Source organism: Cornus florida, unplaced genomic scaffold (assembly GCF_030987335.1).
Source record: "Cornus florida cultivar Cherokee Brave unplaced genomic scaffold, ASM3098733v1 CherokeeBrave_3.0.0_Hap2_Chr11, whole genome shotgun sequence".
In the NCBI taxonomy this organism is placed as follows: Eukaryota; Viridiplantae; Streptophyta; class Magnoliopsida; order Cornales; family Cornaceae; genus Cornus; species Cornus florida.
Window position 1 is genome coordinate 68,039,046 of NW_026775581.1, and position 15,183 is coordinate 68,054,228.

General features: G+C 34.5%; 1 protein-coding gene and 1 long non-coding RNA gene across 4 annotated transcripts; both read left to right on the forward strand.

Moving 5' to 3' along the window:
* The first annotated feature begins 770 nt into the window (after window positions 1-770).
* On the forward strand, window positions 771-2,564 carry LOC132281232 (COP1-interactive protein 1-like). Its single transcript, XM_059782955.1, has one exon. The coding sequence runs from the start codon at window positions 771-773 to the stop codon at window positions 2,562-2,564; it is 1,794 nt and encodes a 597-aa protein (XP_059638938.1).
* Window positions 2,565-8,490: 5,926 nt separating this feature from the next.
* Window positions 8,491-15,183, forward strand: LOC132286039 (uncharacterized). 3 transcript variants are annotated; one of them, XR_009472655.1, is made up of 4 exons: window positions 8,509-12,569; window positions 13,637-13,817; window positions 14,007-14,043; window positions 14,326-15,183. It is a non-coding gene; the product is annotated as an uncharacterized LOC132286039 (long non-coding RNA). The 3 variants fall into 3 exon arrangements; XR_009472656.1 differs by having other exon boundaries at window positions 8,491-8,535; window positions 12,384-12,569; window positions 13,637-15,183; XR_009472654.1 differs by having other exon boundaries at window positions 13,637-15,183.

The window sequence follows — 15,183 nt, forward strand, 5'->3', positions numbered from 1 at the left end:
CGGTGGGATAGCCTTGCATGACTTAAAACCCTTATATTATTATTATTTTTAATTTGGCATGACTCGGTAACCTTATATAAATTGCCCAAGTTTTTAAAGCTAGAATGTGCTAATAGACCTGTAAATAGAATTTTCTTTCTATTTAATAGAAATGATAAATGAAACATTATTTTAAAGTAGGAAAACGTACGAATATATATATATATGTATATATATTTCATTTCAGAAGCATGTTTGATTTGAATGAACTAAGCAAGGCCACATTACTCCTTAAATCCTATTTACATCTGTCTCATAGCAAGTTGTGGTTGTGCCCTCTTAACTTGTTATTATGATATTACTTGCGAAAAGTTAAGAAATAAAAAGGACTGATGGAGTTGCAAAAAGCTGAAAAATAACATGTTCCGTTTAGCTCACAAACTAACAACAACAACAATGGAGTACTCAAGTTTGTTGTTCTTGGTACCTCATAATCTAATGTGAAATTTCTCTCTCCTTGTTCAGTTACTTTACCTAGGCATCGATCATTTGCTTGAATTTGTCAAGTTTTCATTACTAGTGTGAGGTTTGAGCATTTGACATGTTTCTCGGTTATACCCTAGTTCTCAAGATGACTAGTATGAGGTTTGAGCATTTAGCATGCTTCTTTCGTGACATTCTAGTTCTTAAGCTATTCATCCTTATCACATTGTTTGGTTTTGAAGTATAAAATTCAGGTGTTACATGTTTGATGTCAATTTGCAGAGATCGACAACAAAGTGACGAAAATCATGAAGCTTGCAAAGAACGAGAACGAAAACGAGAAAGATGGGACTAGAATGAAAAACTCAGAAATTGCTGAATTTATTCAGGATTTCCATAGAAAGTACCAATCACTTTATGCACTTTACGATAATCTCAGAGGAAAGGTAAGGGAAGAAGTTGATGGCAGAGAAGAAAAAAAGGAAGGCTATTCTTGTTCGACATCCAGCTCAGACTCGGAATCACAATATTCCCTTGATGAAATAGGTGGTAAAACCAGTGAATCAAGGAGTGAGCTTCAGAAGGTGATAGATGACCTAAAGCAGAAACTAGAAACTTCAAATTTAGAAGTCACTAACCTGAGGAATAAATTGATCTCAATGGGTGAAGAAAATGAAGCTTTAACTTTGGAATGCATGGCATCTTTGATTAATATACCCGAATTGGAGAAAATCATTAATGATCTAAGGATTGAAGCCGAGCATACAGAGAACACAAAACAAAAACTTGTGGATGAATCTAGCCAATCAAAGAAGAAATTGGAAGAAAGGGAGAAGGAATTATCGTACTTCACCAAGTCACATCAGGTTCATGAGAGTGAAGCAGCAGCTCGGATAAAGGATTTGGAGAGCCAGGTAACCTGTTTGAAACTTGAGCTGGAGAACCAGAAGAAAGAACTTGAAAAGCAAGTTCAACATAAAGCAACCGAAGCTAAACAGGCAAGAGATCAAAATTTAGTACTAGAATCCCGTATTTTAGATCTGGAAACAGCATCCAAAGAAAAAGAAGATGTATTTTTTGCTCTTCATAAGAAATTTGAGGAAAATGAGAACTCTCTAATGTCTAAAATTGAAAACTTGATGGCACATTCCAACAATCTGCAAATGGAGGTGGATACTCCACAAATTCAGAAAGCCGAGTTTGAAGATGTGTGTAAAAGCAACGAAGCATCGGCCCAAGTCAAGGACATAACGGATCAGCTCAATGTTTTGCAAGAGGAACCGAAGTCCGTTAGCAGGCAGAAAAGTGAATCAGAATCTAACCTTGAGAAACAAACTCAAGAAATATCACTTTTCCTTGTTCAAATAGAACATTTGACAGAGAAGCTAGCAAGCACAACTCTGAATGAGCAGAGAATGCTAGAAGATAAAGAGGGTTTAAAGGTGGACTCTCTTAGCAGCCAGAAAAGCGAAGAAATGGCGGAAGAGTTTTGCAAGAAATTCGAAGATCATCTTCGTCCCTTAAGCCGGAGGATTCGAGTGGCAGAACACTTACTCATCGAGAACAAAGATTGCTTCAGGAAGATAAAAGAGAGGTTTGAACAAGAACACGTGGAGCTCGAAGAAAGGGCTGCAACTAATGAAGTAGCAATTATGAAGGGCAAGGATAGTACACTGACAGCGAACGACATGCTGACAAGACTGGACTCTATGGTCCAAAGATTCGAGCACTGCAGTGCAAACTTCCTAAATCAAATTTCCAAAGTTTCTTGCGAAGTGAAGTTTGCAAAGGACTGGATGAGGAGGAAAACTAATGCTATAAAACATGTAAAGGAAGACGCGGATTGTCTGCTGGCGCAAATGGATGCTAAGGAAGCAGAGTTATTTGGATTCGGAGCGCGAGTACGGAAGTTAGAGAACAAGGTGAGAGAATTGGAGAATATGGTAAAAGAGAAGGAGGAAGGTATGTTGAGCGTGGGAGAGGAAAAGAGGGAGGCAATAAGGCAGTTATGTTTGTGGATTGATTATTACCGCAGTCACTCTGATTTTCTCAAGAAATTGCTCTTTGAGATGAGTACTGTTAGAACCCAAAGAAAACCTTAGGACATTCTGTACATTCTTCTTCCTATTTGTGTTTTCCAATCTCTGCTCACTGGATTAGCCAGACCCAAGTAGTTTGGTAAAAAAGGCTTTGTTCGTCGTCGTCGTTGTAACATATGAAGTCACATTAAATTAAGATGCAGTTTTAATTTCCTTTATGTGCAAAGTTTTTCTGCATTCTTGTTCTGTCGTGTGGTTCCTTGAGCTTTACTTCTTTAGGTAGGCATGATTAATGAATTTGCACGCTCGCTATGTAGATACTGTCAGTTTTGCACACGGTCTAAAAAAATGCATAGTTAAAAGGCATCGTGCAACTTCTCCCCCTTCCCAAGTTCAAACTTCCACTTCTTGCTCTCGTGTGGCTTTTCCACCAGATTCTCTGAAATGTAATGTAATAAGATAGAAATATCTATGATTAGAATGCTACCTGGATTAGTAAGCACTGATTTTTGTTCAACAAAGAGTCAAACCTGGAAGCTAGTGCATTAGAAAATTTTAGATACTTATTTTAAGCAATGCTTGCATCCCCAAAATTGAATGTTCCAATTATTTTTTTATTTATTTGTTCTGTTTCTTCGAAGACTGTCTACTATCATACTTGTTACTGGACGGCCAACTAATTCTCCCAAATGAATGGATTCGAACAAAAAATTCTTTTTTACAACCACGAAAAAGGGGCTTTTCAGATATAGCATCTAGTTGAATTATGGGAATGTGATAATCTGATAATCTCTTTCATGAATTAGTTCGTGAAGTGTAAGAAAGTGAGTTATATGTATTGCGAAATTAAACAGAAAGTACAAGAAAGAGAAAGAGATCAAAACACATATGCAATAAGAATACACAGATTTTACTTAATTCATTTAAAATACAGAAAATACAAAGAGAAAAAGATCAAAACACATATATAATAAGAATATACAGATTTTTCTTGGTTTATCCAAAATTCAGGGCTACATCTAATGAGTTGTATGAATTTCACTTTGATGATAAAAAATAGTTGAGGATACAGAGAGTTCAGAATGAATAAATACCCTTGCACTAGGGCAACCTAACAAGTGCTAAAATTGCCAAAATACCCTCAAAAAAATTTGCAATTATTATTATTATAATTTAGTTGTCCCCTTTTTTTTTTTTTTTTTTTTTTCCTATGTTACACTTTTGTTGCATTTGGTATGCATGAATGAAATGGAATGCAAATACAGAAATTGAATGGAATGCAAGTGGGAATGAAATGAGAATTGGAATAGAATGAAATGGTCATTCTTATTCTATTGTTATGTTACAAATATGAAATGTGTAGAAATGGAATGGTTTTACCATTCCACTGTTTGGTTGGACAAATTTAAAATTTAGAACGGAACGACTTTACAATTTAATTTTATAAAATACCTCTCTTAATGAAAAATAAATTACATTAATAAAATAAACATTATTCTATAATTATTTTAAAAGAAATGGCGGTGATGGTGGTGGAGGTGGAAAGCGATAGTGGTGTAGGTGGTGGTGGCGGTGAACGGTGGCAGTGGTGTTGGTGGAAGGCGGTGGCAGTGGCGGTGGAAGAAGTAGTGGTGATAGTAGTGGAAGACGTCAATGGTGTAGGTTATGATGGTGGGAGGTGGTGGTGGTGGAAAATAGTAAAGGTGGTAGAAGGCAGCGGAGGTGGCGGTGGAAGGCAATGGAGGTGGAAGGTGATGGCGATAATGGAAGTTCGGTAGCGGTAGTGATCGTGGCGGTGGTAGTGGTGCTGGTGGTAGAAATTGAGCTGGCGATAGTGGTCGAGGGCAGTGAAGGTGGTGGTGGTTATGGAAGGCGATGGTGGAAGTCGGTGTCGGTGGTGGTGATGGAAATAGCAGTGAAGATGGCGGAAGTGGTCGAGGACAGTGGAGGTAGCAGGGGTGGTGGAAGGCAATTGAGGTAGTGGTAGTAGTGGAAAACGATGACGATGGTGGACGTCGGTGGCGGTGGTGGAGGCAATGGAGCTGGCAATTGTGGTGGAGGTTAGGGTGGTGATGGCAATGGAAGTGGCGGTGATGGTGGTAGTGGCAGTAGTGGAATGCGGTGGTGGTGAAGGTAATGGTGGCAATGACAATAGAAGAAAGCAATGGAGGTGGTAGTGGTGGAAGGCAGTGGCAGTGTTTGAAGGCAGCAACAATGGTGGCGGTGGTGAAAAACAATGGAGGTGGCAATGGTGAAAGGCGGCGATGGTTGTGGTATAAGGTGGTGGTGGTGGTGGTGGAAGGCAGTGGTAGTGGGGATAGTTTTTGAACTTGGAACATGAGGGTTTTTTGGGAATTTGATTTTCTTAAAAAATTTATTTGGGAATGAAACGGCCATTCCATACGTTTAGTTGTGGATTGAATTTTCATTCCCAATTGTGAATTTTCATTCCAATGGAATGACCATTCTCACTTTAAATTATATACCAAATAAAAGAATACTTGGAATGAGCATTTCATTCCATTCCATTCATGGACACCAAACATAGTTTAAAGAAATTGATTCAGAGTTGTTTATTTTTCTTTAATTTTTGTTTTATAACTAGATAACATAATCTTTTTTGTTGGAGAGAAAATTTTCCCCCCATTTTGGAGATGTAACACAGCTTGGTTAGATGTAGACGATGAGATTTTGATTCGATTTCGACTTGATAGTTAGGATATGAAGTGGAATATTCAATCCTATATCCTAATCCAATATTCAGTTAGTTAAACAAATTGATTTTAAATTATGGTCAACCCAGAACTGAATTATTGATGTCGCATTTAAGGACACTTTGACAACTAACTTGGTCGGAAAAATCAAAAGACACGTTACCTTTTTTTATAACTATGTAATTTTGAGAGTTATACAATTAAGGTATCAACTAACAATCACAACAACTAATCAAACTCACCTCTTAACACAAGTATGTGATGACGTATAAACTACCAATCACAACAACTAATCAAACTCACCCCTTAACACATACTTGTGTCAAAAAAAAAAAAAAAAAAAAAAAAAAAAAAAAAAAAGAAAAAATCTTATCTTCAGCAATTCATGGCATGAGATTACCAGACTCATGCCCGTCTCGAATTACTCAATGTGCCTATAGAAAATGCGAGCACCTTCATGCTACCATTTATGAACCTCGTCTTTGATCACACACCCATGCCTCTATATATAGAGAGAGTGTGTGTGTGTTACGGATTTTTGGGGAAGAAATGGTTGGGCACAATGATGAGGAAGATAGATGAAACAGATCTTGGGGATTTTTGAGAAATTAAACTAGGAGGTGTATGAATGTCCTAGTTAGGAGAAGGGCATTAATTAAAGTCTTTTCATATTTATAAGAGTGCTATGGTCATTTAGTGTAACCTTTGTGTCATTTGACAATCACGTGCTTTAATAACGGTCATACTTGTACAAAAGCTTGCCGGATGGGCATTTGTAACAAAATCGATAGTTCTTGAGGTTCTATTTTGCAGTTCAATTTTATTTGTTTATTTATTTTTATAAATTTATCATTAATTTAGGGAGTTTCTTGCATTTTATCCAAAATAATATTTAGATATTATTAAAATGTTTTCTATCATTCTTCTTCCTCTTCCCATTCTCTATTTTGTCTCTCTTCATTGTTTTTTCTTTAATAAAAATTTAAAAACCTACTTTTCTACTATATTTTATTTATTTTTCTACAGATTCTCTCTCTTCTTAGTCATTGTCTGGTAATCTCTTTTGTCATTAAATTTTTTGAACAAAAGGTTATATTCTTTTTGGATTGGATTCATCGGATTAGATATTTGATTAACAAAAAATTATTTATGAATTTAATAAAATATCTATTTGGATCGAATTAAACCTAATCTCATTCAAATATGATCCGTTTACAAACCTAATTAGATGTATCATGACTAACTCGTACGTATAAATGAAAGCAACAAAATTTGAATTCTGTCACTATTTGTTTTGTGACTTTTGTCCCTTGGTTTTTGCTATTTCTCCCTCTTGAATAATATTTTACAAGTGTTTAGACATTTCATTGTTCTATCGACAGCCTTATGATAAATTTTTACATTGAAAAAATGAATGAATTTGTTTATCTCTCAACTTTTTAGTTTTGATTACGCGTTAAATTGACATCCTTATTTGAATTATTTAGTTTTAATTATTGATCGTATATCAGAAGCAGGCGGCAACTTGAATAAAATGAAAATAGAAAAAATTGAAAAAAATAAAATAGACGCAAATTGTTCAACTCACTGTTTTGGATAATATTTTATAATATTATTTGCAAAATGGATATTATGCGAGGGTATTGAGATTAAAATGGGAAGAGAGACAGATGGGGTTGTATTTGACAATTTTTAGTGGACCTCCAAAAAAAACAGGATGGACTGAAGTCGAGGCTGGGGTAACAAATTAAAATTGTATTTCAGAATTGTTATTTATAAGGTTGTATTTCCAAAATTTTGCAAAATTTGAAGGGGTTTTCTAATATTAAATTTATTTTAAATTTGGAAAATACACATAGAGGTAAAAATGAGAGAAGCAGAAACAATTTCTTGAAGGATAAAACACCTAAATTAAACAAATCCTTTTGTTTAATTCTAAATATATAATAAATAAAATAATTATTTTTTTTATATTTTATTGTTTTTGGAGAGGGGTAAAGTGAAAAAAAAACTTATTGTATAAAAAATATGCAAAAAACACTCCTATTTAGTATTTACATATAAATTCCTAATATATGTAAATAGTCTAATTCTAAATATATAATAAATAAAATAATTATTTTTTTATATTTTATTGATTTTGAAGAGGGGTAAAGTGAAAAAAAAAACCTTATTGTATAAAAAATATGCAAAAAACACTCCTATTTAGTATTTACATATAAATTCCTAATATATGTAAATAGTCTATTTTTATCAAATTTTTAATTATAAAAACTCCAAAATGCCATTATTATAACATTATTATCATTGTATAAAAAATATGACTATTTAGTGTTTTTTATTTTTAAGTATTTAGTTATAACATTATTATTATTAGTGTTTAAATTTTGGACAAATATCACCCATAAGATTTTTTTAAGACATATAAGTGTGTTAAATTTCAAAAAATAATCAAAGGGCTTGAAATCACTGTTTGGTAACAAATTTAGTTACGTGAATCGCACATGACCCTTGTAACATATAAAATTTCAAAAATACCATTTTATTTTCCGATCATGGTTCGCTGTATATCGGCCGTAACCTTTTTTCAAAGGTTCGATACCGTTATATTTTTTCAAAGGTTCGATACCGTTACATATTTTATGAGTTGGCCGATTTACACCGATATTGGCCGAATCTGTCACACCGCAATCACAACTAATATCACGACTGCCAACCATGCTTCTAATAATGTTATATAAGAATATGAAAAAAGAAAAAGAAAAAAGAAGATGAACACTTTAGTCACTTCACTTTTAATTATTAATTTTTTATATCTTTTTTTCATTCAATTATAGAAAAACACTTTAATCTTTTCACCAGTCTGTCCTCAAAATTAAATGTTAATTTTTTTTGAGAACCTTATATATATATATATATTTCAAAAACCTTACATGCTTATCCAGATAGTGTTTTTGCCTCACCACCCTTCTTATTATTATTAGTTTTTCAAATACAAATATGAAATCCACGTGATAGAACACGCTTATTGACAACGGTCAAACTGTGATGGCGCGTAGACCTGTTCATATTTATATTTATAAAATATATATTTAAGTAATACGTATAATTTATTACACGTGGTTTATTTCCACCGCCTATAAACGCGTATTGTATACGCCAATATTATATAGGGAAATTTGTCACCGTTAGATTAAAATTAACCGCTTAATCCTAGCCCTTGAAAACCACCACCGCTCTCTATAAATTCATTCGCAAAGTCAAATTGCCAATAGCGACTCGTTTAGGTCTTGGGTTTCTGGTCGAATCGATCCTGATTTGTGAGTTCTTACAATGAGTTCTTATAGGGATATTAGGGTTATTTGTTTTGGTAGAAAATATTTTGCAGCTTTTACGATTGCATAGTTATATCAAAGTTTTGATGCCATATTTCTTGGAATTCTGTTGTGGTGTATGTGTTGTTGAGCAAGACAAAGATTTTAGGTGTTTTTCTCCTTACTTCTTCGCTGGTTTGAAACTTTTTTGTTGAATTAAATTTTATTTATTATAATTACAAATTATGAGGGAAAATTTTGTTCTTTCCATATAAACGATTTGATCTTTATCCATTATTTTTCGGTAAAAACTGTTTTTCTTTTATTTGGAAGAAAATAATATGCCATATTTAAATATGGAATTCTGTTGTGGTGAATTGTTTATTGGTGATTGGGTGGTTTTTACTTTTTATGTTGATTATGATGACTGAGCAATACAAAGATTTTCTGTGTTTTTCTCATATGGTTGTTCTTTGCTGGTTTGGAACTTTTTGTTGAATTAAATATATATATATATTTTTCTTCATATAAAATGGTTTGATCTTTAAAATTTTCAAGGTATAATTATCCATACAATTAGGGATTCATTGGGATTCTCAAATTGGGAAGATAGTTATTTTTGATGGTTCTTTGCTGGTTTGGAATTTTTGTTGAATTAAATATATGTTTTTTTTTTTTTTTCTTCATATAAAATGGTTTGATCTTTAAAATTTTCAAGGTATAATTATCCATACAATTAGGGATTCATTGGGATTTTCAAATTGGGAAGGTAGTTATTTTGGATGATCTCAAATTGGGAAGATAGTTAGGGATTTATTGGGATTCTTAAATTGGGAGGATAGTTATTTTTGAAGATAGTTGAGCACACACACAGACACATACAACAACAACACACACAAAATACAATGCATGCAAATACCTAGGAGGCACACTATTTTTATCAAATGATTATGTCTTTAATCTTACACCAAGTCACCTTTTTTAAATCCTTCGTTCCTAGGTTTTCGTAGGTTGTGCGTTACTGATTAAATTACCTATACTTATCTACAAATAAGTTGACTGGACGAAAGTCCATCAGTCTATGTATTCGGAAATAATCAATAAAAGCACAATATTAACACCCAATTTGATATCAAACATCTAATCCTTGTTGCTGGCATCAAACCCTTTATACTTCTTACTGTTTCCATCCATCTTCTCCCTACACCGCCCACCAAATCCACAAAAATTAAAAGAGTTTTCTGAAGTTGCGATAGAATTTCAGAGCTGATATTCATCTTAGATTCTTGAGAGTTGATGAGTATGACGGTCCTCAGGTTGGTAATTGGTTGTGTAGCCATACCACTGTGTAGGCGACGTCAGTAGATCTCTGTGGAGGACTATGTACTTGAAGATGTGATCATGTGGTTGATTTCTCTGTCTAGGACTATGTACTTGAAGATGTGGTTGATTTCTCTGTTGAGGACTATGTACTTGAAGGTGGTTGATTTCTTCTTGAGCACGGTATTGTGAGGACAGTCGCAAGATCACTGTGGTAGGCTGTTTGTCTTCTTCAGTTCTCTAGTGTGCTTTTCATTTTTTATTTACCCTTTCTTCAAATTAGGTATGAAAACAATCACCTGTTAAAATATTGTTCCATGTCATGTGCACCATTACATGGTATTCTTGGTACTCAATCCCTAGTATTTGCAAACTAAAAAGACTAGAATGATTGGATCTTTGGAAGCTCCCCAAACAAAATGGAAGAAACATTATATGTAAGATTTTGCAAAGTACAAGTAGGCTACCAATTCCACTGCACTCAATCCGGCGAGAAGCCAATAGAAGTAATCAAGACGTGCTCGATTCAAGTTATCTGAAAACCAACCATCTTGACCATATCCACTGGTAGCTTTCTGGATGACAGAGATAAGAAAGCTGCTCAGGAAGCTCCCTATGCCAATGACTCTAAAGTAGAGAGCAAGACCAACACTCCTCAAATCATTCGGTACCTGATCATAGAAAAATTCTTGCAGACCAACCCCAATTCCAAACAACGGATATTGAGATGTGCTCGATTCAAGTTATCTGAAAACCAACCATCTTGACCATTTCTACAGTTAGCTTTTGGATGACAGAGATTAGAAAGCTGCTCAGGAAGCTCCCTATGCCGATGACTCTAAAGTAGAGAGCAAGACCAACACTCAAATCATTCGGCACCTGATCATAGAAAAATTCTTGCAGACCAACCCCAATTCCAAACAACGAATATTAGGGTGCCAACCACCTGGTAACTGCAGGAAACAACCAGAAAATGCGATTTTAATAGACAAGGGCAATAAAAAAGTATAAACACCAATCATGAATTGTCAACATTGATTCTGTTTCTTCAAATAAGCAAGAATTCCATCCGCATCCCGAGATCCTTTGTGATTTAGAATCCTCTTCCCTCCATTTCGCAAGATCTTAATTTGGATTAAATTACCAATTATTCTCTGCAAGAAAGTTGACTGTATTAACTCCATTTCTTAAAATTTGTTTCAAGAATAGTACATGGAACATATTTCGACCTTGTTTTCTATTTTTCATAACTCCTAGAATAATAAACTATTTTAAAAGCTGCAGCAAATAGGCGCATCTAAAGTCAGCTATTGAATTTAACTCCATGACTAACATCACAGTAACTTTTCCTTCACCTAGTCTTCTACTTCTAGTTATTTGGTGTAAGTTTGTCTCCAAAGAGAGACATCAAGAACATTGGCTATATGAGAAAAACTTCCTAATTCTGTAAATTTATGAACGTATGTTTATCAAATATTTTTCATTGATGGACTCCCCCCCGGCCCCCATCCTCCTCCCACAAAACACACATGCACGCAGTTGCTTGCAGGCACGCACAAAGTACAATGCACAAAAATACATTGGAGGCACTCAAATCCCATCATTGATTAATTGTCTTTAATCTTACATCAAGTCAGTATGAAGAACTTAACTCCTCAATAATTGTCTTTTTGGCATCACTTCTTTTTTCATTGGTCTTTTTAGGCTCTGAACTAAAATCCTTCATTGTTACCTCTTGTACTCCTGATTCTGTTGAAGTTGTCATATTTCACTTCACTTCTTCTGAGATCAAGTTGGTGTTCCCTAAATTAACCTGCCACTGTAATTAATGAAATATGATTTTTATCGATGATTTCATTAAATTTTTATCCCGTTCGAGTGCTGAAGTGTCTTTTTTCCTATTTGGTTATCATTACAGTTTTCATTTATTTAATTAAGTCGATTTTAGGAACTTCATGCAACAATGTTGTGTATTTGATAGCAATTCTTAATTTCTGATGAACTTTGATAAGCTTGAGGACATAATTACTGTTTGGTTTTAAATATAGTTATTGCTGAATCATTTGATTACTCTATATCAGGAGTGTCTCTTCAGCTAGACATGAAGACATTTCTGAGTTACAAAATCTATGGATTTTCTGCTTTGTAGGTTTTCATTCGAAGTCCTTGCTGTGGTACAGAACTTAGGAATGGTTGTGCTTTGAAGGGTTTCTTGCAAATTCTTTCTTTCTTTCTTTCTATTTTTTTCCCTTCACTTACACTTCTCTTTCATAAGGGCATCTTATGTTTTGTATTATCTTCCTTACCAATAATTTTTATATTTGTTACTAACAAATTTAGGTGAACTTGATTTTGGATGGGCATATGGTCATTGCATTGTTGAACAAAACCTCCTTTTTGTTTTGTGGTTTCTTGGTCGTGGACTTGTTGCTTGTGCGTTGCCTTGTATTGTTTGCAAGAATGGAGCATATTAGTATAATTTTTCCCCCTCATTTGTGGAATTTCTTGACTTTCTACTTCTGGGTGGTTTGCAGTCCTCCAGACGGTGATACACTATTTTGAGAGCTACTTAAGTTTTACAAAATTTGAGGGTTCAAACTCAGGAATCAGTTCCTGTATAATAGCAGTGATGTGATTTTATGTAGGATCTCATTAAGGACTTCAGTAAATGACAAAGCGCAGTTGGGTCCTTGTGGCAGGGCAGCATTTGATTAGTCTTGGTATGTGATTATTTATGTTTGGAAAGTTGTGTAACAGTATCTTTGGTATTATTTCCCCATCTTCCCATTTTTTAAATCTTCCTTCATCTACATTTCTCTTTTGTGCCCTTTGCTGTGAAATTCATGCATCCTTTTTACTTGAAATATTAGGTGAGGATGGGAACCCCTTTTCTATTTGGGTTATTCTACTAGTTCAGATATAGTGGAGGGGTGCATTAAATCCTCGTTTGTCTATTAGTTCTCAGTTATTCTCTTCAGTGCAGGACACAGCAGTTTGGTAGCTCACAAGGCTCATAACCTTGAGGTCACGGTGTAAAATCCTGTCTAGGCAAAATTCTTTTTATTCTTGCTTTTTGTTTTTTCGCCAGTGTGACTGAGTTCCTTTTGCTGGTTGGTCGTTACTTTTTTGCTTGTTTGCAGTCTATTACTTGAAGACGGATTTGGTGAAAGTTAAGAGCCTGTTAAATAGCTGGACTTATTACTTGTGTTGTTGGACTGTATCCTGCTAGTTTAGAATAAAAGAGAGAATCTAATTTGGAGTTTTAGTTTTTTGTTCTATCTTCTTGATTTTTCCTTGAACTCTCTTTTTGGTGTTTACATACGCTTGTTATTTTGCTTGTTTGTAGTCGCTTTTCTTTGACCTGACCTTAAGGTGGATTTCAAGTAAGGTATTTTGGAAGAGTAAGAGAATCTCTACCTGGTTATACTGCAGGAAATGATCAATCTTTTGCTCTTTAATTGTTATAAGCATGATGAGAATGATATATAGCTGTTGTTGTTATAGAACCTTCAGCTTGATAGTTTGTGTTAGGATTTTGAGTGATTGGCATATTTTACCCAAAACCTGAGTTGTATTGTGTCAAAAGTGCCTAGAGTTGTTCGTGAACATCTAATTTTTTTTTTTTTAATATAGCTATTGCTGTTGCTTGTCACTTCATCTTGTAGGGGTTCCATGACAATTCTGGATGGTTCAATAATTCTATACGCTGTTAGTAACGATGCATTAGGTTTTAACTGTCAACTTTGAGCTCTGTTAGCGTGTGGGTTTAACTAAAGATGCTGTTCAGGAATGCAGTGCTGCTCCTTCGATGAGACTGATTGGACATCAGTTGATTCTTTCTGATACGTAGAGTTCCCTCTGCTTTTGATTGGTGAGATGCAGGAGCAACCTGTTGCAGCAACTGTTTACTTGTTACCTCTGGCTTAAATTTGTGCTATTTTGGGAAAAACTTTGTTGAGTTGGGCAGTGTGAGTTTTTTTTTTTTTGTTTGTCTCAATCAGATCAGCTTTTTCGTCGTCCGTGTTTTGAGATTCTCTTATATTGCATTTCATTTTCAGCTTTATGTTCATTTGTGGTTTTACGTTACTGCAGAAGCATATATATAATGAATCGTTTCTAATTTGGTACTTTCTTTTCTGTCTTTGTGCTTCTGTTAGATTGTAACGATACAGGATGTAGGAACACATCAGAGAGGTTTAGTTTTTGACTCCTCCTCCACCTACAAGCTATATGTTCTTTCCTTTCCATCTTCTTTCTAAACAAAATTATTCAGTGTTGATGGATGTATGCAAAACCTTGGTATCTTGTGTTTTTATATTACCTACCATACACTTCACTTCCATTTCTTTTTTCTTTTTTTTTGTATTATCTTCCTTGCCGATGATTTTTGTATCTGCTACTAGCAAATTTAGGGTATCATATATTTACGTTTTAGCATGTGTGAATGAGTTTCTTTTGCTGGTTGCTTGTTTGCAGTCACTTGAAGATGGACTTCGTGAAAGTTAAAGAACCTTTTGCGTGGCTGGACTTCTTACTTTTTATTGGACTGTACATCTGTGATTAGTTGAAAACAGGAGAGAGTATCTAGTTCTCTGTTTTTATTTTTATTTCTTGGATTTTGCGGGACCTCTTTTTTTGGTGTTTACAGACACTTGTTATTTTGCTTGTATGTAGTTGATTTTGAGAGCAGTCTTTTGGAAGGGCTAAAGAGGAGAACCTTTACCTGGTTAGACTGCAGGAAATGATCAATGTTTCTGTAAGTTTGTATTCGGATATTTAGTCATTGGCATATCTTACCCAAAACCTGAGTTGTAATGTATCAAAGTGCCTTGAGCTGTTTATGGACATTTTTTGAAGACATGGCAGACAAAAAATGAGATGATCATGTGGAATATTTGCATCCTCAATTGCACAAATAGGTATCAGGTAAATGGACTTTAGTAAATACCTTAGTTTGACCTTGATTTTGGAAATTATTCTTTGATCGATCCAGAGAGCTTTGATAGAATGATCAACCGATTGAATTGGTTTCAGGTAACATTTAGTTCAAAGTCAGAATGTATCGATTGCATGGTCGATAGATTGAATTCTGTGTAGAGTTCCAGTGGTCTTAGATCAACCGAACTTGTTGGACCTATGTATTCGGTACCTATATGATAGTAGTGGTGTGTTTTTTTGTTGGATTTCAATGAAGATCAGTATGGTTTGGGAAATTTCAAAGTGCAGTTGGGACCTTGTGGCCAACATTCGATTGTTCTTGGTTTGTACTAATTTATGTTTTGACAGTTGTGTAACTGTATATTTGGTATTATTTCACCATCTTCTTAATTTTTA

Excerpts from the sequence above, each read along its gene's own strand:
- LOC132281232 (XM_059782955.1), top strand. The coding sequence starts at position 771 with ATGAAGCTTGCAAAGAACGAGAACGAAAACGAGAAAGATGGGACTAGA.